Genomic DNA, 27,427 nt, shown 5'->3' with positions numbered 1-27,427 from the left:
TGTAAAGGAAACTGAAGCCCAGAGAACTTAAGGAACTTACTGGAGGACTGCACAGTTGGTGGGTGACAAAGGCAAGGCTTAAAACCCAGCGATCTGGTTGTAGAGCTCAGGTTCTTAACCACCGAATCTTCTGCCTCCCAAAAGCATGCACTGGAAAGAATATTTTAAAAGCCTCAATGAAATGCTTGGTTCACCTAACTTATCCCAGGAGCTTATTCCTAAAATTCCATTTACTGAAAGGCTAAATAAAAGATACATGGGAAAATTTCAGAATAAAAAATAGCTTTTTTCACCCTTTTCATTTACCTGGTTTAAAACAAAACAAGACAAAGCTAGGTTCCAAGATTCTGGCATCTGTGTGCCAAATTGGGGTTCTCCTCTGTAGGCTTTCAATAGTACAGGAAACATATGGTCCACTCCTGGGTCCTTTGATGAGCAGAATTCCGTCATGTAAGTGAAATACTCAAAACAATGATCAGAAAAGACAGGTACAGAAGAGACTTTTGAGATGAAATAAGAGTTAAAAATGCCACTAGAATCATAGCAAAGCTTTTGAAAGCTTTTGCAGAGAATGTATTGAATGACACTTATGGAAATAATGATTCTGACTTCCAGATGTGAAAAGAGAATGATTGCAAATAATATGAAATTTATCGTGGGGTGTGGGTAAAGTATAAGATATTTGATCTAATATATTTTAAAAACTTTTCTTCTTTGACCAAAACTCAGAACACATTATAAGCCTCTTATATTTTCCTCATTAGCTATGGATTACAGCCACCAAGCAAGGGGTGAAAGCTGGGACATTCTTCTGGTCGGTGTAAGTTATCTTTATTTTGTCAATGTTTGTAAAATTACAATTATGATTTAGCTTATGAAACATGAATTCAATTCGATTTTATTTCAGTTAAATATAAAAGAACTCGAACTTTTGAATATTTTCTGATTGAAAATAATCTTCCAAGTATTTTTTTTAAAGGTCTTCCCTCTCTTTTTTCCCCCCATCTTTTCTTAATAGAATGTAAAGAAGACTTTCTCTTCTTGTCATCCTTAAGATTTTTCTGTCCCTGTTGATAGGTTTTGGTAACTTACCTCCTAGGGAATGTATATTTCTCTTAGACTATTTATTGCTGTGGTTTGCATTATCATTTTCTATAAACATATTATAACATGCTATATTTATTTTGGGTCACAACATTAAAAGTCTAGTGTGGTCTCAGACAGCTGATGTAGTGGTCTAGAGATTGGAAAGTCCAGACAGGAGACAAGGAGAAGCCTCTGTTTCCACTCCATTTTCCACTGAACTCTAGGATTTCCCTAATAAGAAAAATGGAACTACTTCTCTTCCCCACAGAGGTAATGGGGGGATTAGTAGTTAATCTTCATAAAATAGTCTTAAGATGAAACTTACCTAATAAAAGTGTCAACATGTTGATTATTTTTAAGGCTCCTTAGTAAGAAAAGGAATCTGTTTCAACTTTCATGGGGATTTTGTTCCCACTGAGATGTTCTTTCCATCTTTTTTTTTTTTTTTAACCACCTAAAGCTGTTCCCATATTTGCTTCTTATGCCTTAACAAAAATCTGACTATTCTATAATAGTAGTGTGCTGAGAGCAATCACAGGTTCAAATTAATCCAGAATGGGACTGTCTATATTCTCCAAATTCAGGAATAAAAGTAGCTTTTTCAGATTTGAAGGACTAAATTGCAATTGGGTTTGGTGATTTGAAGGTAAGACAGAGTTACCCTGTAAAAGTCTCCTTTTCCCGCCTATTTTTTTTTTACAGAGGTTTTCTGAGTTGAGAATTAAGTGTGGGTATGTTAGAAATGACACGTAAATGACATGTTGATCTACCAATTTAACCCTTGACTGTCATGGATGCTTACAGAAATGATTTCTTTTGCCCCATGACATATTTGCTGGGCAGAATGGAGAGGGGCCAACAACATAATTAATACTTAGTCCCCACCCTTACCCCCCTCCCCCCAAAACTGCTGCAGAGCTTCATTGAAAAGGCCCAGTGTTCTGATTTGGAATGGCAATTTTCTCCATCCATTTCAAGCTACTTATAGGAAGGTAGCTTTGTGTGCTCTAAAGATGTCCTTAGTTTTGCTTTGCTTCTCGGGCTATTGTTCTTTTACCTCTGTATTCTGGGAGTGACTTGGATTTAGCTTTCTCCTTTCTTTTTTAAAAAAAATCTTTTTATAATTAAACAAACAAACAGACAAAGCAAACCAGTGTCATACTTTAAGTTATTTAATGGAGTATACGTCAGGAGAATCAACACATGGTACATTCTGAAAATTCTTAAATTTAAAACCTTAAATTTAAAGTTAAATTTAAATTTAACTTTAAAATTTAAAGACCACGGATTTAGACTTTGAAGGCCATCTTTTTAACATGGCTCCATACTGCAACCTCGAATTATTCTTGCTTTTTAAATGATAGCATTTTATCCCAAAGTAATCCTCAGCTGACGCACCATGACTTTGTGTGTGTGTGTGTGTGTGTGTGTGTGTGTGTGTGTGTGTGTGTGAATTCATGTTCAAAGGCAGCAATTCCCTGTATGTCTGAGTGTTTAGATCGATTCTAATCCCAGCCCTGACACTTCATAGATGCTGACCATGAACAAGTGATGAAATCTCTCAATAAGTTAATGTCATAATCTTAAAATGGCAACAATAGCATCTTTATCATAGGGTATTGTGAAGATAGCATGGGCTAACTCAGAGGGTGCTTAGTACATGGAGAGCAACCGATAAATGGTATTTGTTTTCTAATTCACATCATCTCTTTCAACATTGACCATACAATGACGATATGTGTCCTAAGATAATTTGTTCCTCTTTAACACTAAATACCTCATCTAGTCCTTCATTCTCCATTCCTCCTTTTTTTTTTTTTTCAATTTTTTCTTTTTCTGACCATATCTGATGTACTTGGTCTCATGACAAGTTGTCTATCAAATGGTGATAGTGAAGACAGCCGCATGAGCTCCATTTTCCTTTCTGTTTGGACACACCCTCTTCCTTTGCCATGTCTGTGCTGTCTCTGTGTTGTATCTTAAACACTAATGGCGAAGGGCCATGTCTTTTTGGTTCCTGGGGCAATTTCGTAATGATGATCTAGAGCTCCTAGGAAAGTTAGAGACCACTTTGTCCAACTCCTCACTGGCGAGATTACAACACTGTGGCTGAGAGAGGTAAGGTGTTGTGCCCAGGGTCACACTTAGGATGGATACTCAGGCCTCTACAGTTCCCCCTCTCTGGTTCTTAACACACACACACACACACACACACACACACACGCTACTCAGGCCCTGCCCAGAAAGTAACAATCACCTGCTTACCTCTCTAAGCAGAGAACAGTGACTCCTCTGTGTCTTTTTAGTAGGAGTATTTTGTATCTTTATTTACATTCATACAAAAACCTCAAACGTAATATACATTTAACAAATATTTCATGAAAGAGTGTGTTGTCTCTGTGGACCTATGAATCCAGTACATAATGACAAAAGCTAACGTTCTCTAAACTTGATGTGCTGGGCACTCTCTGAAATGCTTTTATGTATTCTCTCTCTTAATCCTTACAACAACCTTGTGAGAGAGGAACTATTATTATCCTCATTTTATAGAGGCACTGAAAGGTGAAGTAACTTGGCAAAGTCTCATCACCAACATATGTTGGAGTCAGGATTCAACCCAAGCCTTCTGGCCTTGGAGCAGACACTCATTCCCTGCCCGCTACTGGACAAGCACTGTATCCAGCAGAGGTGTTAGAAGATGCGTGCTCTGAGCTCCACACAAATTCTATTAGCTTGCGTTTTTCCGGTGGCATCAAGCAAGTCCGTCGGAGTCCATTTTTGTGACTTGACACCAATTACATAACATGAAGCAGCTTGTAGGTAGGTAGTTAAGTGAGGTAAAATAGAAGGGCTATGGCATTTGCTTTTTTCTAAGTTAGGAAAGAATTCTAAATATGTAATTATTTTGTTCAGATCCAAGGGATTTCTGAGGCTGATGAATTAAATAACTGAAGTGATTAACGGCTTTGCTGTGCCTATTTCTAATTCAATTATAGGATATAATAAACAGGGTCCCATTTATCCAAGAGTGCTGGATTTTGTTTAAATTAGGACTCATTTCAGGGTCAACATGATTTTCTGGGCTGGTGGGATCGTTCTAGACGGAGAGGGGGCCAGAGGAATGACAAATCTCCAATCCATGAGAGTTGCTGGGGGTGGCTGGTGTGGGTGGGCATGGGGAAAGAGCTCCTTCATTAGAGCTCCTGCCAACTCGAGGCTTCTGTCATGGCTCTGAAGATTTGTCTTTCCCCTGGCTTGCTCTTGTTCACAGCCACCAAGAGTAAAAGTTTACTTGGCTCACCAGCATCCCACAGTAAGTTTTCAGGAGAGTTTATTTTTTAGAGCAGTTTTAGGTTCATAGCAAATTGAGTGGATGGTACAGAGAATCCTCATATACGCCCTGCCCCCACACATGCACAGCCTCCGCATCATCAGCGTCCCCACCAGAGTGGTGTGTGTGTTACAACCAATGAACCTACATTGACACATCATTATCACCCAGGGAACATAATTTATACTAGGGTTCACTCTTGGCCACAGTAATTTTTACTAACCACAATTAAACTTGGGCTTTAAAGTTTGAGTTCATCATAAACAAGCTCTAATGTCCGGTCTCAGATAGGGAGCAGACAGTCATGTTGTGCTTCTTGTTAGGAAAGTATAAGCAAATTTCCCCATAAATAAAAACATCACTCTACTTGTGAGCATCTTAATGAAACTCAGCCCAGGCTACAGTAGTATCATGTTAGCTGAGAGCTCTTGAAGCTATTGCCAGATTTCAGGTAATTATATTTCAACAGAGGAATGAGACTTAAACACAAAAGTCATTGTGGATGAAGATTATACCCTTTTTGTCAGTCTCATAATTATATGTGCCTATTCTTGATAGATTTTTGTAGAGCTAGAAAAGAATTTCAAGACTACCTTTCCTAACCCCTTATTTTATAGAGGAAGAATGTAAAGTTTTGGATTAAATAACATTTCTAAAGTCATATAGGTCTTTAGAGATAGAGTGATAACTCCTTATGATCATTAATAAAAATAAAGGTTTTTTTGGAACATACCATGTGCTAGGCACTGTACATGCCCTTTGCCTGTCTTGTCTCATTTTTTTTTTTTTTTTTTTAGATTTTATTTACTTATTTAAGAGAGAGAGCATGAAAGGGGGGAGGAGCAGGGAACCCGACACTGGGCTCAATCCCAAGACCCTGAGATCACGACCTGAGTTGAAGGCAGACACTTAACCGATTGAGCCACCCAGGCGCCCCTAACAGTCTCATGTTATCCTTACAATCAAGTTGTGTGCAGTGTGTTTTGCTATTATCTTTCCTTTACTGAGGAATAAACTGAAGCCCAGAGAGGTCAAAGTGGCATAGAGGTCAAGAGAGGTCACACCACCAGCAAGATGCCAATTGGGGATATAAGTCCTGGTCCCTCTGTGGCTGCAGCTAAAGGCTTTACTCACTAAATGGTGATGCTTCTGAGCCAGGGTCTTTCTGCCTGTAGCAGAGCCTCTGATCAACAGGGCAGGTTCCTCATTTGACTGTGAATCAAGTTTCCAGTCTTCATTGTCTACGGCTGAGGTTGAGTAATACAGTATGTTGCAAATGGAGTGGAAGTTTAAACACTAATTCGAAAGAGGGTGTTTTACGACAAGGAAGTGAAAACAGATGGTGGTAAATAGAAAGCCCTTGGCCTGGGTGCCGGAGCAAACACTCAGCAGGCTGGAGTTTGTGGAACTGCGACCTCACATTATGCTTTGCTTGTCATGCCCCCCCCCCCCCCAGGGTCATCCCTCATGAGCGGAGAATATTAACCATCCTGCAGTGGCTCACCCTGCCAGACGACGAAAGGTATTTGTTTCTGTCCCCCTGACTTGCCCTCTTCTTTCTTCAGCACATCTCCATCCTAGGTTAGAACTGGGTGAAGACTAGATGGGCACAGTCGAGGTGAGGTATTACTAACTTTTGTGGTTCTCAGCCTTGAGGGTTACTTCCCTAAGAAGGATATGGCAGACATAGGCCACTGGGGACTGTTTAGTTACAGGGATTAGTACAGCCGTTCATCCTGGCCGCTAGAGCAGAGCTCTAGCTCCAGAGCTTCCTGGCTTTGATAAATGAACCAGCAGCAGCATCCCAAGGACTGGGGAAGCAGTAAGACTGACTTCTCACTCTAATGGAGATGTTCTTTCAGGCCGCAGGCCACGAGGTCCATGTGACTTTTCACTGGGCTCTATTATCTTGAGGATCAAAAACCTGAGTATGTGTTCAGATAATCCTTTGTGACTTTTGCTCCCTGAAGGTGGTACCGGGCAGCTAGCACAGTGGGAGTACTGTGGGGGGTGGTGGATGTGGGAAGAATAGAATCTGCCCCCCGGCCCCCCAAAAACAAGAAAGAGATATTTTCCGTGTTAAGACGAACAGTGGTTGGGAAATTAGTTAACATGATTTGAGAGGACTTTTTCCTCAATGTGTAAGGGAAACTTGATATTCTTTGTTATATGTGGATTGGGGGAGATTCTGAACCTTCCAATTTTCCCATAGGCCTTCAGTCTATGCCTTCTATTCCGAACAGCCTGATTTCTCTGGACACAAATATGGCCCTTTTGGCCCTGAGGTTAGTAGCTTATCATCTGCCCGAGGAGAACCTCAGCCCCTGGGCTACTGGCTGGATTTCTGGATTTGTACAAAGTCTCTTGGGTATTTGCATCTGCAAGGTTTATACATAGTCAAAGAACTACAAGACTAAAAATCTTAAACATACCTGTTTCTCTTGCAGGAATTTCAGTTCAGATTGATTTGATATTCAGATATATCCTAAACTTAGTGTTCATAGGAAGGGTATATGCCATCCCTGAAGGCATCAGTCAGAAGGCAAAGGATCAGGAAGGTTTGGCATTTGCCATCCCTGGGATAGGAATGGAAAGGCATCTGGAGTTGAAACCTGCAAAACAAAACACTCCAACTGAATTTCAGTTTCTTTAAAATAATTATGCAGTTCAGAGAGTGTAGGTCAGCTAACTAGCTCTAACAGCCTTAGCAGGTACAACCAACCTGGCATCTGTTCTAGCATTGGACGCTTCTTTATTTGATAAATTTTTTTAAATGTTTTATTGATTTATTCATGAGAGTCAGAAAGAGAGAGAGAGAGAGAGAGAGAGAGAGAGAGAGAGAGGCAGAGGCAGAGGGAGAAGCAGGCTCCCCGCCTAGCAGGGAGCCTGATGCGGGACTCGATCCCAGGACCCTGGGATCATGACCTGAGCCGAAGGCTCAGGCTTTAGGTTAAGGCAGACGCTTAACCATCTGAGCCACCCAGGTGCCCCTTTATTTGATAAATTTTGACATAGATATATATACCTGTGAAACTATCACCACACTCGAGACTGTGAACACATCCATCACTCCCAAAAAGGAAATTAATTCTTAAATAAGAGAAATGCACTACTGAATGAATCTATTTAGCAGAGCAATGTCATGCTCTTTTATCAAACAGTCAGGAATCTTGGTTGAAAACCATCTGTTTGTTAGATGATATCCAGTATAATTTCAAATTCAGAGATGGGAAAGAGATGGTTGTATTTGATGATGTCCCTCAGTCATCTGGAGATGGAAATCTTCCTGGTGTTGCAGCCTAGATCATTTTAAAACAGGATGGGATTTGCAAATCTAACATGATTTCCATCTCTCATTCTAACTAGAGTGGTAAGGTCTACATCAACATACTCAAACTTGATTTGGGAGGACAAATCATTTAAAAAACTCTGCTGATGGAAACTGCCTCCCATTCTTTAATAGCTTATGATGGCACCATTGGTGATAATTAAGTTCACTGTGTTCAGCATAAGATTGAGTAGGAAATACAGAGAAGTGTGTCTTGGTTTAAATATTTTTGAGCAAAATGCTGCATATCTAGCCAAAGGCAGTAAATACCAAATACACCAAAAATACCCAAGTATTTTTGAATGTTTTAACATCAATTCTGTGGTGATTTTTTTCAAACACTGGAAAGTAATGGCTATGTGAAAGCATTCTTAGTTTGCCTTAAATCATTGCAGTTATATAAGTCTGATGCTCTTTTTCCTATCTCTTTGATGTTTAACGAGTGTCGCATGATTATGAAACACAAATGATAACTTGAGATAAACATCTGCATGAAACACAAATCTTACTCTCACCAGTGCAAGCATGGCTGTTTTATCTTTAGGATGACTTTCTTTGAGATTAATCTAAAATGAACCAAAGGAACCACATTTTATTAAAATGTTAAAAAAAAATCCTAAGCAGTTCCATGTGCCTTATTTAAAAGTTGAACTTTGCTTAGATAATATCCCCTAAAAGACGGTATGGCGTAGGCAAGCCAGAGGTTGGTATAGCCATTCTTTTAAAAGCAGGAGGCTGGTGCCTAAAGACGTGTGGGGTGGCTCAGGTCACCTGGTCGTTAAATGGACTTAGAGGCAGAATCTCAGAGCGCCTGGGTTCTTCCCATGGAACCCTTTAAACCTTTAGGAGATGAGCAGAGTGATCAGGTAAATAACAATGTTCAATTCAGATGGAAGATTTTCTTTATGTCAAAAGTTGGCTTTTTACAATATAAATAGGTGGAACTCTGATAATCCTCAGTTCTTTAAAAGTTATACCACTCAGCAGTAAGCGTTCTTGACCCAGGAACATCTCTGGATTTCTAATATGGTAGTTTAGTTGTAATTACATACTTGAAAGTGTATGTGTGTTTGTTTTAATCAAGAAATAAACTGAAAAGTTTTTTTTAAGTACTGAGCAGTGATATATGGAACATAATATAGGATGCTTGAATTTGTTGTAATGATGGTGCTGTGCTCAGGGTTGCTCAGACATATATAGAAAAAATTTTTTCCCCTCTAGAATTTTTGAGTTAAGACTTGGAAGTATTCATGCTATGTTCTTTCTAGTATTAATACTTCTCGGAAACTGGGATATTCTCATGTAGCCACTGGGTAAAACACTCTTAATTGGATATCTTGGAATGTATCTTCAGTTATGATAACCTGATAAGCTGACCACTTTCTTCTAAAAAAGCAAGGAATATTTTCAGATATCAACTATTTTTCGTTTGGTTCTAGGAATCTTATTTTTACTGAACAAAAAGCAAAACCGTTTACACTTTAAAAACATGCAACCGAAACAAGCCAGTAAAACCTCTCTTCTGTAGTCAACTAATTGGTTTCTATCAATTATATACATGTGGTATGTGTATAAAGACTTTACAAGACGAAATATTATTCATAAAATCAGTAACATGTCATCATTTACATCTAATGAGAAAATACTTTGCATTTGAAGTTTAATTGAAAAAAAATTCAATCTGACAGAATGTTATGTGCTACAACGCAGTTGAAATCTGTGCTTTATTCGCTTAATATCCGAGTATACTTTTTTTAGGACTATTCTCAAAGGCTATTAAATGAGATGACCAAACATTGGGCTAATAGCTTCAAGAAATGGTGTATTGCTCCTGGTTTCATAGTGTAATGGTGAATGTTCAGAAACATGCTTGCTTTTGATTATTGGCGCAACCTTTTTCTCTTTGACCTTCTGTGCTTTCTCTGTGACTCCTCGTTCGGCTGCTATTCCAGGCCTAGAGGCAGAGCTTTGGCTGGCTAGTTACTATCTTCAGATGGCAAAGTATCCTTCTGGAAAGCAGGGAAATTTGCCCCTCTACCTTCCATCCTCCTAATAACCTCAGGCTAAATCTTCTAAAGTCAGACTAAAGTATGGCTGGTCAGTGAAATCCTAGCTTTCGTCTACCTCTAACATTCGAAGAAGGAACTACATGCGATGTAATCCCTGGATGAAAACTCATTTTGGCTAAATTCTCTCTCCCGCTGCTCCTCTAACCTGCTGCAACCAGAAGGACCCGCTTGTGGAATCTTCTGAATGTTGAGGTCTCTTGCAAATGGCCGAGTGTCTGATGGGCAGACGAGCGCTAGCTGAAATGTGTTCAGTGACCATGAACTGGGAAACCCTCTTTTTTCTTTTGCTTCTCTTCTCATGGAGAACTGCCTGAATACTAGACACATTTAAAAAACCAAACCAAACCGGAGTCCGTGGGGTTGGGTCTTCCCATCGCTCTGCCGGAGAGAGAGGATGCGGTAGAAAAGCCTTTGCAGTCGCTTGCTCTGGAAACGGTGACCTGGCATGGCGGATGGCCTCCTTCTTGGATACACTAACATTGTTCCTCCTTCCATCCCTTCCCGCATCTGAATGATTCTCGGAGCAGTCCCACCGAGAGAGACTCAGCTAGGGAGACATCAGGGCTTGCTGCTTTAATTCACCTTTGCACCATCAGCAAATCAGGGGCCTGTTTTTCTCTAGCGTTTGGAAGTCCCAAAAGGGACTTATCTTCCTTATTCAGCTTCTGTGTCAACCTTTACTGCTCTCTAGATTTTTCAAAACAGGATGCATAGTATTAGCACTCACTCCTCCCAAGAAGGGGGTTTCTGATAGGAAGAGTATAAGCACATAGATTCTTTCTTCATGTGTAGACCAAGATGAAGAGATCTTGATGATTTTTTGCATTTTACCTAATTTTACAAGATAATTTTTTAAAAGACAGTTTTCTTTATGTTCATCTCTTGGCTTAAAATTCCTCTTTACCCAAAACCTAAATTATCAGTGAGATGTTCTCTCTCCTGCTGAAAGTCCTGATTTGTTTAGGTACACATTCATGACCAAGGAGGATTGCTTATTATTTATGTTTCACTCCCTCCTTGGTTTAAAAAATTTTTCCCCCTAATCCTCGCCAGTACCTTGTTTTGATATACATTGGTGGTGTGAACAGATATCCATCAGATTCTGAATTGGAGCCACCTACATAAATCCCATTGTCACCTTGAAATGACCAAATGGCTAGTGTTCTATTTGGTTTTCTTCTAGTACTTTAAAAATGGAGAGCTTCGCATAACCAAGGACCAGTCTCTCCCTAAGGCGAGAGTTATGGAATGCAGAACTGTATGTCACCTTCAGGTGTAACCACGAGTAGGCTCCTCAGCCTAAGAGAAACCCACATGACTAGATTCTCTTAAACCATATTCTTGCTCTCGGTGAAGAAACTGACAGCAGTGTCAAGATGGATTTAGGAGGCTTCTCTCTGTAGAGTTCCCTGAATCATTCCTCATGCCCACCTTTTCTCACTTAAAGAGCCTTAGTTTTTCTAACTAAGGCTCTCTGACCCCAGATGGCAAAGTGTGAGCTTTATTATCTGACCCAGAGGGACAGACGACTTCTGAGTCCAGACATCTCTATCCGCCAGTACAGGAGAGTAGTTATGGCTCACCTCTTACTCCGGCTAAGAGACCTAAGAGGAAGGTTACCCCTAAGAGGAGACAGGAAAGACCAGTTGCTCCTCCAAAGAAAAGAAGAAGAAAATTACATAGGATGGATCATTATGCTGCGGAAACTCGTCAGGACAAAGTAAGTTTATCTATTGTTCCAAAGCTTTGCGGCGGGCAGGTCTGAGTCGAAGGTTTCCTTCAGTGCCTTGGTTTGAAAATCAGCTGAATAAGTTTCAGAAAAACTCTGGTTGTGTCATCCTTGGCTTGGAGTCCAGAAGAATCTGATACTTCAGAGGTTAACATTAATGTGAAGACCTCCTGAACTTTCAACAAGACAGGAAAAAAGAACCTTCTACTTTCTTTAGAGTTAGTTGCCCTAAAACTGGTATTAACATTTAGGCTTGAATGAATATTAGGAAGGCTGTTGGATTTGCTTGCACTTATTCATGGAATCTGTTACAATGCTTTGTAGGCTTGGTTCTTGAGAACAATCCAGAAAAGCAGCGAGAGGATTCTTCAAAGACAATGTAAATTATAACTGAACAGAAAATTGGCTTAGATTAGTGGTTTGTACCTTCAGAGTTCAGAAAAGGTCTTAGGTTATAGCCAAGGGAATAACTGAGACAGAAAGAAAGAGAAAACAATGGAGAGTTGGAATTGTGTGTATTTTCTCATAGAGACCTGAGTGATGTTTACTCTTTTCAGTACATTCAGAACAGTCTGTAAGTTGTCACTTCTCTTGAAACCTTCAGATACCTCTGAGGTACCGTCTTGCTTAGGACTATTTGAGCTAATCACTGAGGAGGTCCTGGATTTCAGCAGAGCTTTCTGGTGAAAATAAATCATTGCCAGGGTTTGACATATATTGTGCATTTGGTATTTTTTTGTCGAGGCAAAGGTCTTAGAGGAGAGCATGCTTTTCTCGGAAGCAAATACCAGTTAGTCCCACACATGTTAGCCCTTCAGATGCTGCTTGCACATACCATCCTAAGATTTCCACTTGTGACTGACTCCTTGGGAAAGAGTTTGAAATACTGACTCCTGTCATGAAGAAAAACAAGTTTACACCTGATTTTGCTGAGGACATGATATGAGGAAAGGTCTTGAGTCATCTGAGAAGATGTTAGTAGAAGATAATATTATATGTCTGAAATAAAAAAAAAATGATATGCAGACCTTGCTGTTCTTACCAGTCTTCTTGGGTGTATGTGTGTGGCTGCAGCTAAGTTGTAACGTTATCCGAAGTACTCTCAAGTGTTTGATGAGATCTTTCTCAGAAATCTTTCCATTGCACAGAGATGACAGTGAGAGGGGAAGGTTCTAGTGTGTGGGAGCGTTCATGCTGTTAGAAGCTTCCACTGGAAGCAAGAATATGAGAGATGGATTACATTTCTTCGGCTTTGGAAATGTTCTTCAGAGAACTGAGTTTTTGTGTTTCCTTTGGCTGAATGAGAAATCTAGAACAAGCTCAGTGGTTCACTTCTTATGAAGTTAGGACTCTTGTAGATTCTTTTTTTTACTCAAAATCAGCTTTTGAAAGGGACTAAATTGAGAAGCAGTAGCTTGTTTCTTAGAAGAGGGTCTTCTATCAAGAATCTATTGTTCTCAGACATTGACAGTTAAGTTCTTTGAAACATTAGATGGATTCCATTGTATTAATGATGTTCTGATTTAGCATCCAGTGGAAGGGTACCATTTTACCTCAGAATTGCTTTTGATTCACTTAGCCTCCATCTTCTCACTATGGTTCAAAACCTGTTGTGATTTCACCTAGCGAACAAGAGGCTTAAACTATCCATCTGACTTTCTGCTCACTCTTAAAATTCTTGGATTTAAAAAACATTGTTACATTTTAGAAAGGTCATTTTATCTCTAAAAAAGAAAAGAATTGCCCTTAATATTTCTGATATTTTTGTATCACAGAATTTTGAAAGGGATTGGATGAGGAGAGGTTTTATGTTCCTGAAATGATACAAATAAAAGTGCTCAGAACAGATTTTCATTAAGAGTGGCAGGCAGATCTCCCTAGACAAAGCTCTGCCTCTGGGCCTGAAGCTTTCTTTCCAGAATGTTCTAGGGATAGAAGATCTATGAGAAACTGAAAGGAAAAAAAAAAAAAAACCTGCAGGGACTAATTTGCTCCTTTTTCCAGATGACAAATCCTCTGAGGGAAATTGACAAAACAGTGGGACAATTAATGGATGGACTGAAACAGCTGAAGCTTCATCGCTGTGTCAATGTCATCTTTGTTGGAGACCATGGTAAAGCTTTGTTTTTTCTTTGCTAATAGGACAGCTACATAGATCATGTTTCTGATGGTGTTGGGGGAGGAACCCGTGCTCTCAGAATCCCAGATTGTATTCCTCACCTCCTTCCCTCTTTCTTCAGGGTAGGAAAAGAAGTCAGGCCATGACTCAAAAGTATGACATGACCTGAGATGACCCTGGATCATTTTGATCAAAACCAGGGACTTCCTGTGTCTTCCTTTCCTTTGCAGGAAAGAAAGTCTTTCTCCAAAATTCTGCCTCTTACTGAAGTGTGGCAGACAGTTCGCTTGTGGTATTAATCACTTCCTCTGTGAATGTGACATATCAAGTCCTACTACCTCATCTCCCCAAAAGGAGCCTACAGAGTTTATGTGGCTAAAAAAATAAACCTAAATATGATAAAGGGGAAGAGACATAGGATTTTTATCAAAGAAGAGGTGTATAAGTAAAATGATATCCCTGTATTCACTGAGGGAATTTGAGACCCAAACCAGAGGGCCCTGCTTCAGTTACAGAAACTGTTAAAGAGAGGAAGAAGGAGTGTTTTTCTAAAGCACTGTACAAAGTAGAAAAATTCATGACCACGTTTTGAACATCATAAACATTAGGTATTAGAGAGCTGGGAGGGGATCCTCAGAGAACATTCTTATTTCCTAGCTGTGCACCCTGATTTCTAGAGAGTGCCTCCTGCCTTCTAGAACTATCAAATTGAAAGAGTGACCCTGCAATGCAGTCTCACATTCCATTCTAGGAGAGGGTTTGGGGGGAAAAATTGGTAGATTCTTTGGGAGTTTTGTTAAGAAAGGCAGGCAAGTCTCCCCAGTCAAAGGTCTGCTTTGGGCCTATAGTTTTCTTTCCAGAATGTTCTAGGAAATCTAGGAGAAACTTAAAAAAAAAAAATTGTGGGACTAACTTGCTCTTTGGCAGGGGCTAAGTGCAACCCTCTGTAAAATCATGCCCCATGAATTTGACTTGGTGGAAAGCTACAGATAAGACAGAGCATCTGGAGCATGGGACACAGCTTTTTCAATTTAAGTTGCCCAGACATGTCAAGAGCCTTTGGTCACAGGCTGGAGCCTGCTGTCTAAGAGGTGGACGGGTCCCAGTGAGTCGTATGCTAGAGCACTGTAAAGGTCTTTGATTAAAACCTTGTCTTACCAGATGCAGGCTTCCGGGATGAGTAGATTGCTTTGACTTTGGAGAGCCATAGCATCCCTTTCTTGAAAGGTAGCATGGTCTAGTGTTTCAGAGCCTGGGCTTTGGAGTAAGAATGGATTTCAGTGGAGTTCAACTTGCACTGTGCCACTCCAGAGCCATGGGATGCGGCCTCCTCTTATGTAGAATGAGAACACTAACACCATCTACACAGAGTTAGTCTGGAGGATGGAGGGGATGATCCTTGAGAAGCACTTCACATATAGTCTTTGAAAGCAAGAGAGGTGGTTTACCCCTGGGGCCACAGAAGTGACTTCCTAGACATGTACCCAACAGAGGTCCTTCCAGTCTTCCAGTAATATGGATTTGGAGACTTTCTCTTCCTGAGTTAACAGTGTATGAAAACATAGTAGCTATTCATTGTTTTACTTTTTCTTTCTGAGAGTTTAAATGTTAAAAGACAAGTTATATACCCTTTGTGCTATGTTGGGATATGTTTTTGTCTTTCTTCATTCCAATTTGTATTGAAAAAGAGGTGGAGACATCTTGATCTGGGACTCCCAGAAGGGAATAATTTGGATTTTATCAGGTCTGTACCACTCTGGGTTATATTTCTTTATTCCAAAACTTTAGGACGTCCTTTACAGAATCCCTTATTTCCCCCCTCTTAGAGAATATCTATCTATTGGATTGTGCAAAGCAGTATATTAAACTTTCACCTTCCATGTCTGAGAAATTTCAAAATGACCAGCTTTCATTGTCTGTTATTCTGAAATTTGAGTTTGTGTTGTTTTTTAATTTATTTATTTTTAACATTGATCAAGACTTTTTTTGGATGGGGACAGGAAACAAATCTTGCATGGGGGAGGAATACTTGTTGGTTAAAAAAATCCCCTACCTAGACCCTTTTTGTGTTCTAGTCACTAGCCTTCAGTTTTGACTGATTACATTGTTTACAACTTGTTTTCAGCAATATTTTGTTTTTCAGTTTGGGTGGTCATTGGGGCTGACATTTTTTTTTTCTCATCTCTTGTTGCCAATGTTGTTTTGTCAGTAACATCCAAGGCCACCAGTGGAGGCCAGCTGAGGACTGGTGATTATGTACTCAAGTCAGGAGATATATTAGAGAGAGAGAATTGGAAAATGACATTTTATAATAAGAGACACAGAACTATATATTCCAGTTATTTACACCACCCCCAGCTGGGAAGAGTTTGAAGCAACCTAGGATTCTTTTTTTTTTTTTTTTTTTAGAGTAGATCTTTTTCATAATGGCTATGTAAATAGCTTAAAAGAAAGATCATAGTTACTTCCTTTGTCTTGCTGTTCTTGCTGAATGACTGAAGATGATCATTGAGATGATGCATTTTCAATCTTCTAGCACTGCGAGATGATGTGACTAAATCAAAACCTGGTGAAAAGGTGATATAACGAAGCATTAAAAAATTTAAAGTCAAGCTAAGACATCTCAGAGGAGAGGGATCCTCGCATTAAGTTGTTACAAACGAATTAAGGAGATGCCTGGATGTCATTTTCAGTGTCTGTGTTAGGATTTTAAGTTTACAATTGCCTGAAAACACTTATTTTTCTCCCCATAGGAATGGAAGATGTCACATGTGACAGAACAGAGTTCTTGAGCAATTACCTGACTAATGTGGATGACATTACGTTAGTGCCTGGAACTCTAGGAAGAATTCGGTCTAAATTTAGCAATAATGCTAAATGTAAGTTGATTCTTAAAATACTAAGTTGTCAGAATGGTAATATAGTAGAGTACAGAAGAGCTTTTTCCCTGAAGGTGGAATACTTGGGTAAAAATCCTAATATTGCTCCTGCTTAGCTGAGTGGCCTTGAATACGTCATGTAAACTCTAAGTCTCAGTTTTTTTCATCTGAAAAATGGGATGATGATAACGGCTATGGCTTTGAGTTGTTGTGAAAATAAATCTGTGTACATCTCTTACAGTAGGTCCTGGCACATGGTAGCATCATGTAACTATTTACCCTTGTTCTCTTTATGTGGAAAATATACTTAATTTGAGACATGCGTATAACCATAAGCTTTTACAGGAGAGGGACGTTTCAACAAGAGGTTCAGGCTCCCTCTTTAGCGGAAGCTGGGGAGTCTAGGACAAGGTTGGCAGAGCCACACTTAGACCCCGAATGTCCCTAGGAGCCCAGTTGAAGGGGACTCTTCACCTTTATGAAAGTGATTGACAGAACGCAGGAGAATTATTACACCCTTGGGAGATGGCAGCCATTCTGGAAGATTAGATATGAACAGGAACAATCTTGTCACTTACGTTGTATGCATTCAGGTTATGATATGCTACTGACAAGAGCCTTTATTTATAGACTACGATGTTTTAGGTGGTGCCCACCTAGCTTCTGAGAAGTCCACAGTCTTGTTGGAGACATGCTGCATTTTGGGGGGAAAAAATCTTTTAGAGGTTTTAGCCTTGGGAATAAGAAACCATTGACACAAGTGTAAAGCTTTGGAAAATTAAGTTTTTCCCAAACTGTGTTCCTGAGTCAACACAAATGGGAACTGTTCCAAGGTCAGCTCCAGGCAACGTTGTAAAATAAACAAGTGATCAGTGTTTCTGCTGCTTCTCCTCATGCCCTTTCCTTCCTCCGTGTCCTCCCCGCTCCTCTGCTCACTTGAGACAGGCAGGCCCTGGACAGAGACAGGACACAAGTCACTAGGGTACCTTTTGATTTAGTACTTGCATTTTCGGGCTTAGGCAAGAAAGGTTTTGTCTATTTTGAAAGGTCATGAGTAAATGTAATGGGGAGGCTGAGTAAATGTAATGGGGAGGCTGTTTTAGGGGAACAGGACATGAGTAAATGTAATGGGGAGGCTCTTTTAGGGGAAAAGGAAAACTTTCTTGGGGCCAATGAAATAATAACTACCAATAATTAAGTATTTGCAGATACGTGATTTCCTTTGGTGAGAGTCAGTAGAGGGGGTGGTGAGCAACACAGACAGTGGTGGCAGGATGTCTGAGTTCAAATCCCAGCTCTGCCAGGTGGTCCCTCTGTGACCTTGGGCAAGCTACTTAAATGCTCCAAGCCTTGGTTTCCTCATCTATAAAGTAGGATTGTTGGAAAGATTAACGAGGGATTATCTGCATATCCCATAGATTAGTGTTCAGCACGTAGTCAAAGTTGTATTAATGTTAGCTGCAATGGTGACATCTTGTTCGTCTCACTAGTTCAGCTAAATATGCACACAGTCTTCTTTACTCCTTTTAATAACCCTATGTGCCAAGTGTTACTATCCCCTTCTGCAGACAGTAGAAATCAAGGCCCAGAGAGAAGTGAAGTCACTGGCTAGGAGGGTGAGAGCTAGGCAGTGGCAGAGCTGGGATGTGAACCCAGATTCACCAGTTCTTAAGCACCAGCCTGTGCTTGAGACCTCTTCCCCTCATGCAAAGTGGGAGCTGTCGGCAAGAGAGGCCTGAGAACTTCAGAACTGAAGGGTTGGTGTCCTAAGCATGGACTTGGGCATTTATTATTTTCCAGTCGTTCTCTGATTTATCTGAGCACAAGATTGCCCTGTGCTATTTATTTTTCTTCATTATCAAAGAACGTGAACTTACCCGGTATGGTCCCTTTGAGGACTGTGGTTTATGAGTCCACAGAGTGTGGAGCTTCGAAGCATAGAATGCTCAGTCAGATTGCCAGAGTCCCAGTGGGCAAGCCCCCCTCTTCTAAATGCCCATTGGCTTGGTGAAAATTCTAATAGCACCTGCCTCCCAGAGTTAGCTGTGAAGGACCAGAGAGAAAGTGTCTACAAAGCTCGCACATCATAGGGACACAATTTGGGTTAGCCATTGTTGCTACAATTATTACTTACTTGCTTTCCATTAAAAGATGCAAATAAGGGGCGCCTGGGTGGCTCAGTCGGTTAAGTATCTGCCTTCAGCTCAGGTCATGATCCCTGGGTCCTGGGATTGAGCCCTACCCACATCAGGCTCCCTGCTCAGTGGGGAGCCTGCTTCTCCCTCTCCTTCTGCCCACCCACCCCCCACTTGTGCTCTCTCTCTCTCTCTCTCTCAAATGAATAAAATCTTTTTTATTTTTTTTAAAGATTTTATTTATTTATTTGACCGAGAGAGAGACAGCAGGAGAGGGAACACAAGCAGGGGGAGTGGGAGAGGGAGAAGCAGGTTTCCCACAGAGCAGGGAGCCCGATGCGGGGCTCGATCCCAGGACCCTGGGATCGTGACCTGAGCTGAAGGCAGACGCTTAACGACTGAGCCACCCAGGCGCACCTGATAAAATCTTTTTTTAAAAAAGATAAACCTAAAATTTAACCCCAATTTAAGTAGAATGGGATCCACATTTTAGCTTTGGATTTCATAGCTTTAGAACCAAGATTCTGAAAACTGTCTTTGAAGAGTGTACTTACACTGCAAGGCAAGCTTAGTCATGCATTTTCAACAAATAAGAACAAATATTTATTTGTATTTATTAACAAATGCTTATTGAGCACCTAGTATGAATGAGGCCCTGGGGATACAGCAGGAAATGACATAGACATGACCTACTCCACTGACTTTTAAATTTCAGGGAGGACTGCTTCATGAGAGTTGCTGTCTCTTCTGTACGCTGCTTTCCTTTTCTGCTGATTCTATAATGACACACTAAAGCAAATTTTTTGAAAACAAAATCCAACCAACCTACAATCTGCTGTTTCTCTTCACCCCCCGAAAAGGGGGCCTTCTGATGATAAAATCCTGTCCACAGTTTATACACAGCCATCATTTACATAATTTTGCTTTTAGCTCGTCCAGGGTACTGACTAAAATATCTTTTGCTCACTGGTAGTGAAAATAAAGGTGGCGCATACATGTGTGTCTGTGGCTGGAGAGGGACAGCTACCTATGGATTAGACCCATGGTGTTACTGAGGCAACAAAACTCCCTGTAGAAAAAAATAACTCAGTGGATTAGAAGTTTCATCTTAAAGTGGATGATAACTTGTTTCCAAGATCTGCAGATAAATAGGACGTTACGCTAAAAGCCCCAAATGCCCAGTTTGGTTCCTGATGTCGAAGTGCAAATGAGCTAAAGCCAAGATCCAGAGGGACCATTTGGGGGAACTTAAGGATGTTTATCTAGCATTATCCTTGTGCTCTGGGAGGAGGAATTCCCTTCCAGAAGAGGAGAACCAGATCTAGCAGGGAAATTTACCATAGGAGTATTTCCACTTACGTAATTCCATTTCACTGACCAAAATATTAAGTACTCACACACAATTTTACATATACGTGTGTGTGTGTGTGTTTTAAAGATGTATTTATTTACTTGACAGAGAGAGAGCAGGGGGAGGGAGAGGGAGACAAGCCAACTCCCCGCTGACAGGGAGGGGAGCCTGACACAGAGCTTGATCCCAGGACCCTGAGATCATGACCTGAGCCGAAACCCAAGAGTCAGATGCTTAACGAACTGAGTCACCCAGGTGCCCCAATTTTATATATATTTCAGACAAAGCTTAAAGTGATAGCTCTTCTGGGGAGGGGGGAAGAGAAAGAATTGAGTCTTGCTGTAAAAATTATTTCTCTCAGTGATTATTGTCATCTCTTTTGAAATTTTTCTCCTTCTCTCTTTGAACAGATGACCCTAAAGCCATTATTGCTAATCTCACGGTAAGTATTACAGGTCACCCAGCCTCTGCCCTCAGAGTAGCTTCCACATACTCACTTCCTAGGATCCCCTACCCTGTGGGGCGGAAGGAACATTTTCCTTACTGCCCGGCAGTCCCATGTATTTGTTTCTCTAAGAGTTCTCAAAACTTCAAAACTGTGGACAGCTGCAGGCTCCCTAATGGTCTTGGCAGTGATACAAACTGAGAATATTTGATCTTTCCATTAGAACTGAAAAGTACTCATTCATGAGTAAACACATCCTTACTCTCTCTGAACCAGATCTGCCCATCACCCTGTTCCATCGCCCCCCCCCCCGCCCCTGCAGGATGTAATCACACAGGCCCAAGTGTGCCTCGTCCTCCCTTCCCACCCCACCTCCCGACCCTTGACTTGAAGTAGTTGGAAAAGGCTTTAGAGTTTGAGTTGCTCATAGCTATAGTCTCACAAGTCAGGAATATATCTTAAAAATTCCCAACTACCCTCTGATGACCTTCCATGTCATCTACCAAGTTATCAAATCCCCTTTGAACCTAGTTCTTTTCAGCTTGCGTTATTTGATAGGGGATGACAAATTCCATTTATTCACTAACCCACCTTTTGTTTGGCTTAAAACCTCCTTTGATTTTCTAGAGAGAGAATATCTAGGACTTTTTCTAGAAAATCCTCCATATAAAGTCCAATTTCCATTTCTATTTCAGTGTAAAAAACCAGATCAGCACTTTAAGCCTTACATGAAGCAGCACCTTCCCAAACGCTTGCACTATGCCAACAACAGAAGAATTGAGGACATCCATTTATTGGTGGACCGCAGATGGCACGTCGCAAGGTAACTTGGGGATTGGCAGGGACTCTTCTTGATCTTCATAACCACCTCTTTGGCAACTGGAGTGCTATAAGATCCTTAGCCATCAAAAAGAAAAAAACAAAAAAGAAATCTCAGTTGGAAATCCCACCATTTGCAAAGACTTTTTATGCTAGATCAAAGTGCTGAGCCAACACATCTCTGTTTTCTGTATCCCAGCCTCTTGGTGTCTCTTTGAAGTCTCTCAGTGCATCTCTGTGTGGTCTCTCTCTCTCTCTCTTTCTCTCTCCTTTCATTTTTTAAATTTACACCCTAGCCTCTATTCTTATTACTTATTAGGTCAAAAGTGTGCCTGGGACATTGGCTTACCACAGCTGGACTGATTTGGTCTGGGTTGACAAGACTTACCCTGTAGCAATATTTGTAGAGGAGTTTAGAAAATGTTGTTAATCTTAAAACTTCTGTTACTGTAGGCACGTTTTATATTGCCTTAAATATTTCAGATGTTTGCCTTCTTTTGAGCTATAAAAGACTTTCCAATATTTAAGAGACTATTTCTTGCTCTTGAATCTGGTGTAGAATGTGTCCGGAAATTCTAAGCACTTCCACAGAATTAATCATTAAAAGTTTATCCATTCTCAAACAGACCTGGCAGAAGCCCTTTTCCACTCACTCTTGCTCTGACTTTCTCCTTAAGAAAAGCTTTGTGAGCTGGTCTGTGGTAATAATCGAACTACTATATACACTCTAGTTGGGTACTTTAGTGAGTTTACCAAGGGAGCAAAGATGACGAGAAGATGGCGGTCCTCTAGAAACTCACATCAGTATGAAACACCCGGCGAGAGACATGTGACAAATACATAAATATCCTATGGTAATTGTCAGGGGGCTACACAGAGTTAAATATGTAGGATTATGTAAAGAGGTGTATGAAGACCAGAAGTTATTGAAATCATTTAGAATGGACATGGGGCATCTTCATGGAATAGTTACAAAGATGTGAATGATATGGGCTTGGCCGAGTGTGTCGTCTGCAGGGCCTTTTACATACGGGGTGACATGGTAGAGAGAGCAAATTCGGTGCAGCTGGTTGATATGAAGGAAAACTGGGCGTTGAGTAGAAGTGAGAGATGATGACAGTTGACCAAATTAGTGGAGACCAAAGCCAGGTATTTTAATCATCAGTAAATCTTTTTAATTCAACTCTTGCATTGTTGAGTTATCATATACACATATCTCATTATCCCAAGCGGAAAGTGCTTTTCCTAAGAGTGGGGCCCCAAATGTTTAATTTGATTTCCACCAAGCCCTTTAGTTCAGTGCAGTAGACCCTGTAAGTGCTTACAAGGATCCATAGAAATTGGACCCACAGGAAAATTTGTATTAATAAACATGAAAGTGTTTTTGGAAAAGTGCTGCGTGACACTTGATCAAAAGGCATTTTCCTGTCACAGCAGGAAGGTCAAGTGGTTTTGATGCCTAGAGAGCAATGTTTTCACTTTCTATTTCTAAATAGAGATGTTGTCTAGGTGAGTCTGGGCTTTTGTGAAATATGTCACTATTATATGTTAGGTTTCCCACTCAGTTATACTCTCTAGTTGTATTCCACAGATAGGTAAATTTGTGTGCAAACATTTTTATAAAATACAGATCTCCATTCATTGATGAAGTATCCCATGTTTAAAAAGTGCCTACTTTGGGGATGCCTGGGTGGCTCAGTTGGTTAAGCGGCTGCCTTCAGCTCAGGTCATGATCCCAGGGTCCTGGGATTGAGTCCCGCATCGGGCTCCTTGCTCAGCAGGGAGCCTGCTTCTCCCTCTGCCTGCAGCTCCCCCTGCTTGTGTGCTCTCTCTCTCTCTCTCTCTCTCTCTCTCATTCTCTCTCTGATAAATAAATAAATCTTTTAAAAAAGTGCTTATCATGTGCTTGGCATTGTTCACTCCTCTATCCCAAACAAACATGATCCCAGAGTGGTGAATCTTAGTTTTGGGGCTAATGAAGCACATGGGCAGACAGAACACGACCTGTGACAAATGCTTTGCTCAGTGCAAGCATGAGGTACGAGGAGAGGGTAACTGACTTCTGTTCAGAGGTCCCCATTTGTCCTGGGCCAGTTGTCAAAATAAAGCCAATTGGGGAAAATGAATAGCATCATCTTTTCAACACTACAGGGATGATACAATTATAATAGAGACAAATATGCTTGTAAAATCAACTTCTTAGAGATATTTTGTGTGCTCAAATTGGCTTTTTATGAGGCATTTCATGAGAAATCCTGACTAATCCTATAATTATTTTGATATAGGAAACCTTTGGATGTATATAAGAAACCATCAGGAAAATGTTTTTTCCAGGGAGACCATGGATTTGATAACAAGGTCAACAGCATGCAGGTATGACCACAGACCTGTGAGTTGAAAATGTATTTTAGTGATTCTCAGAAGGGCTGGCGAAGAAGGGTGTGAATAAAGTTGTACAGTATTCATGAACAGGGGAAGGGTTGCTACTGGATATTAGCAATGTCTAATTGTTTTTGTTTGTTTTCTTTTCTTTTGGAAGACTGTTTTTGTAGGTTATGGCCCAACGTTTAAGTACAAGACTAAAGTGCCTCCATTTGAAAACATTGAACTTTACAACGTTATGTGTGGTAAGTCACTTACTTAATCAAAGCTGAGTTATCATATGATAACTCAGATGCTTCATAAGGTCAGAGAAAGAACTGAGGTGTCTGGGACCACTTCACCTCCCTGGAAAAAAAAAAAATGGTGGTAACGTGCCCATTGGTTCGAAGGACAGAGTCTCATCTCCTTCTAAGGCTTCTTTGTCTTCCTTTAACAGTTGACTAATGGGGAGTTTTCATAGTGTTGCTGTTGGCAGCCTCTGGCTGATCTCACATCACAGTACAGTTTGACACCACTGGTCAGAGACCCGATGAAGCAAGAAGAGTTCCTCACAGAGCTTTCTCCCACCTTCATCTCTCATGTTGCAGCGCAGTTAAAATGTTGCCAGCTTGCATCCTGGCCAGCTATTTATGTGCTCCTAATTATTTTTCTTCCTTGAGCTTCTAGTTGCTGAATGAGGACAACTTTTCCTATTTAGTAAGGGAGTGCCAGTCTGGTGGTTAGAGGGGGAGTCTGAAAGTCGGGTCTCCTGGGTTCTTTTCCCATCTTGGCTGCTCGCTCTCCCCTGTCCTGCCTCTCAGCTTAGGCGAGTCACTGTGTGCCTGCTTGGCAACTGTTCACTTGCTATGAAATCAGCCTGTTCATTTCACAGCAGCCTTTCAAGGCACTGGGCCAAAGCCTCCTCTTCTCGCCATACTTCTGTGGAGTGCATTAGAGGGCAGACTAGAGGTTATTTATTGATTATAAGTCCTATTCCAAAAGGTGGGATAAAAAGTCTCAGCGCCGTAGGAAGGTGTTGTCCCTGTCGCAGTCAGAGACATAAGCAGTAGCTAGGCAGGGCCCCATTCCTTCCCTCTTTCTTTTTGGGAATCTCTCTCTCTATAGTTGGGCAATGACCATGGCTATTTCCGAAAGCTGTGGCAAGACATGGTCAGCTAGCATGGTTCAGGAACTAAGAAAGGAGTGCCTACAATTAATTTTGGCTTTATCCAATTTAGATTTGTGTTCAGAGTTTTCAGACCATTAGAACATGAAAGGTTTTGACTCTTACTGTATCTCATCAAAAAATATTTATAAAGCACCTGGCTTCCTTTCTTTCTTCTCACCAGATCTCCTGGGCTTGAAGCCAGCTCCTAATAACGGGACCCACGGAAGTTTGAATCATCTCCTGCGCACTAATACCTTCAGGCCAACCATGCCAGAGGAAGTTACCAGACCTAACTATCCAGGGATTATGTACCTTCAGTCTGATTTTGACCTGGGCTGTAACTGTGATGATAAGGTAGAGCAAAAGGTAGAAATAATCTTTATGTTTATCATGGAGGAGCTTGTTGGGTGTAGAGCAGTGCTGTCCACTAGAAATTTCTGTGATGACGGTCTATTTCTGGGCTGGTCACTGGGCAGATATAGTTTTTAAGCACTTGGAATGAAAATTTAAATTTTGTTTAATTACTTTAAATTGAAAGAGCCGTATATGGCTGGTGGCTACCATTTTGGGGAGCATAGGTGTAGAGAACAAAGGGCAAAAAAGTAGAATTCATGATGCTGTTCTGGAGAGTCACAATTCCCAACCAAAGGCTTTTTCTTTTTTTCAACCTGGATCACGTGTCTATCTATCATGGTCCCAATAGGAAACAGATGGCCTATGCACAAAAGGTTTTTAAAGAGAGTTTAAAGGGGTTATGTGAATCATGTTTCCTGAGAGGATTATTTACGTAGGCTGGGCAGGGTAGAGGCAAGGTAGTGAGCGATGCTATAGCACCCGGGGGCTCACAAGGTGTCAATCCTTGTGAACAATAAAGGGACTAGAACATGGAGAGAGAACTGTATAGGGGGGAACTATGGGATTTGGTAGATGGGTGCAGCTGGTACACTGCAACTTGGGGGAGTAAATACTCTCTGTTGTCTCTCCTCTAATTGCTCACTGGTGCCTTGCATTGGTGGAAGCCAGCAGGGAGCTGGAGGAGCAGGCTGGCTCTTTGGTACAAGGTCAGTTGCCCAGGGTGCAGAGCAGGGGAGAGGAGGGTGCAGCATGGATGGGGAGGGGGGTGGTACAAATAGAAAACCACCCAGCACATTGTGTTTGGGCAGGTTTTGAACACCAAACTACAAGTGTTAAGCAATAATTTGCTTATTGAATTTTATATTGATCTAAGACCCTTATAGTTACCAGTCAGTGCTCTGATAGCAAGAAATAATCAGTGTTCCCACACTGAGTTGATGTGATTCCAACACAAAGAAAAAAAAATCTGTTATTTTTGTATGTGTGGTTTTATTATTGGTAAATGTGTGAATCTTCTATTAGACCTTGGAAAATGGACCATAGTTCTCCTGCCTACCCTGTCCCCTTCTACTGTGTGCTGCCTTCCGGGATTCCTAAGACTCTGGGAGCCACAGGGTGGGAAAAGCTCACCACTGCAGGAATTCAGTTTGCTCTTCTTCCCCCAACCCCTTTTATTTCTCCTTCCTACTTTTGCTCCTGACAAGAACCAACAAAGCTAATTACTATAAGGCAGGTAATTTCTCAGACCTCAGCTGGAGGTGTTGCATTGCCAGAGTCACTAGGAAGTGGCTTTTGAGGTAGATTCCAAGTATAACTTTAGAGGAATCTGGTAGTTGTATCTTGCTTTCTGAATTACCTTTCTGCTGGAAAACAAGAAATATTTGGGATTTGTTATCTGAAACCATTTTAGACAAATTCTGGATTGTCTTTATTTTGTCTATGGGTTTCTCCAAAAGACTACATTCCTTCTCTTAAAAAAAAAAAATCCAGACCTCCTGAGAAGGTGTACAGATTAATAAAATAAAATACCATAATACACACATCATGAGAAAGAAAATGTTACAGATTCAGTGGAAGCTCCATGTGTACACACTCCCTTCCAATCCCACTTTTTCCCTACCCCAGAGGTAATTACTATCTTGAATATAGTGTACATAATTGCCAGGCAGGTCTCTATATTTTTACTCCATACATATATATCTCTTAAATAATATATTAATTAATCTTTAATATAGTTCCCTAAAATAACCTATGGTACAGTTTTGCATATTACACATTTCTGTGTAAATAGGAACACTACATCAAAAACTAATGATGTAATATATGGCGATTAACATTACATAATAAAAAAAAATAGTGTGCTAAAATAAATAAATAAATAAATAGTGTTGTACTATATGTATCCTGCAGTTATTTTGTTTATTGTATGTTTGAGATGTATGCACATTAATACATGAGTTTTAGCACATTCATTTTTTACTCTAATAGTTAACATTTGTATAAATATACCATAATGATTTTATTCATTTTCCTATTTGAGAATATTTGGTAATTTCCAGTTGTTAGCTCCTCCAAACAAGGATGCGGTAGACATTATGGCCAGTGTTCTTGTACACGTATGCCAGTTGCTGAGCCATTACTTTCCAACCTTGGAAAAAGTGATTTCATTAATTAGTTTGGGAATCACTTTAGTGTACCTAGGATTAATCTGAAATATTGAGGTAGTATTCTAATTAGTTTACATATATATGT

General features: G+C 40.5%; 1 protein-coding gene across 8 annotated transcripts in view; it reads left to right on the top strand.

Moving 5' to 3' along the window:
* The window catches only part of ENPP2 (ectonucleotide pyrophosphatase/phosphodiesterase 2), a 108,451-nt gene that overhangs the window by 56,578 nt on the left and 24,446 nt on the right, over positions 1 to 27,427 (top strand). For 4 of the 8 annotated variants that reach the window (XM_027568940.1, XM_027568922.2, XM_027568945.1 and 1 more), the window contains exons 9-19: positions 765 to 820; positions 5,874 to 5,939; positions 6,630 to 6,702; positions 11,379 to 11,534; positions 13,548 to 13,656; positions 16,416 to 16,541; positions 20,438 to 20,469; positions 21,168 to 21,295; positions 23,577 to 23,664; positions 23,831 to 23,918; positions 25,002 to 25,186. In XM_027568940.1, coding sequence (XP_027424741.1) covers positions 765 to 820; positions 5,874 to 5,939; positions 6,630 to 6,702; positions 11,379 to 11,534; positions 13,548 to 13,656; positions 16,416 to 16,541; positions 20,438 to 20,469; positions 21,168 to 21,295; positions 23,577 to 23,664; positions 23,831 to 23,918; positions 25,002 to 25,186 — 1,107 coding nt within the window. The remainder of the gene's footprint in view (positions 1 to 764; positions 821 to 5,873; positions 5,940 to 6,629; positions 6,703 to 11,378; positions 11,535 to 13,547; positions 13,657 to 16,415; positions 16,542 to 20,437; positions 20,470 to 21,167; positions 21,296 to 23,576; positions 23,665 to 23,830; positions 23,919 to 25,001; positions 25,187 to 27,427) is intronic. The other 4 variants (XM_027568955.1, XM_027568931.1, XM_027568971.1 and 1 more) reach the window with 2 other exon arrangements.

The sequence above is a fragment of the Zalophus californianus genome, chromosome 4, assembly GCF_009762305.2.
Source record: "Zalophus californianus isolate mZalCal1 chromosome 4, mZalCal1.pri.v2, whole genome shotgun sequence".
Taxonomy (NCBI): Eukaryota; Metazoa; Chordata; class Mammalia; order Carnivora; family Otariidae; genus Zalophus; species Zalophus californianus.
Note: the sequence above shows the minus strand (reverse complement) of the source record. Positions and strands in the feature narration are given on the sequence as shown.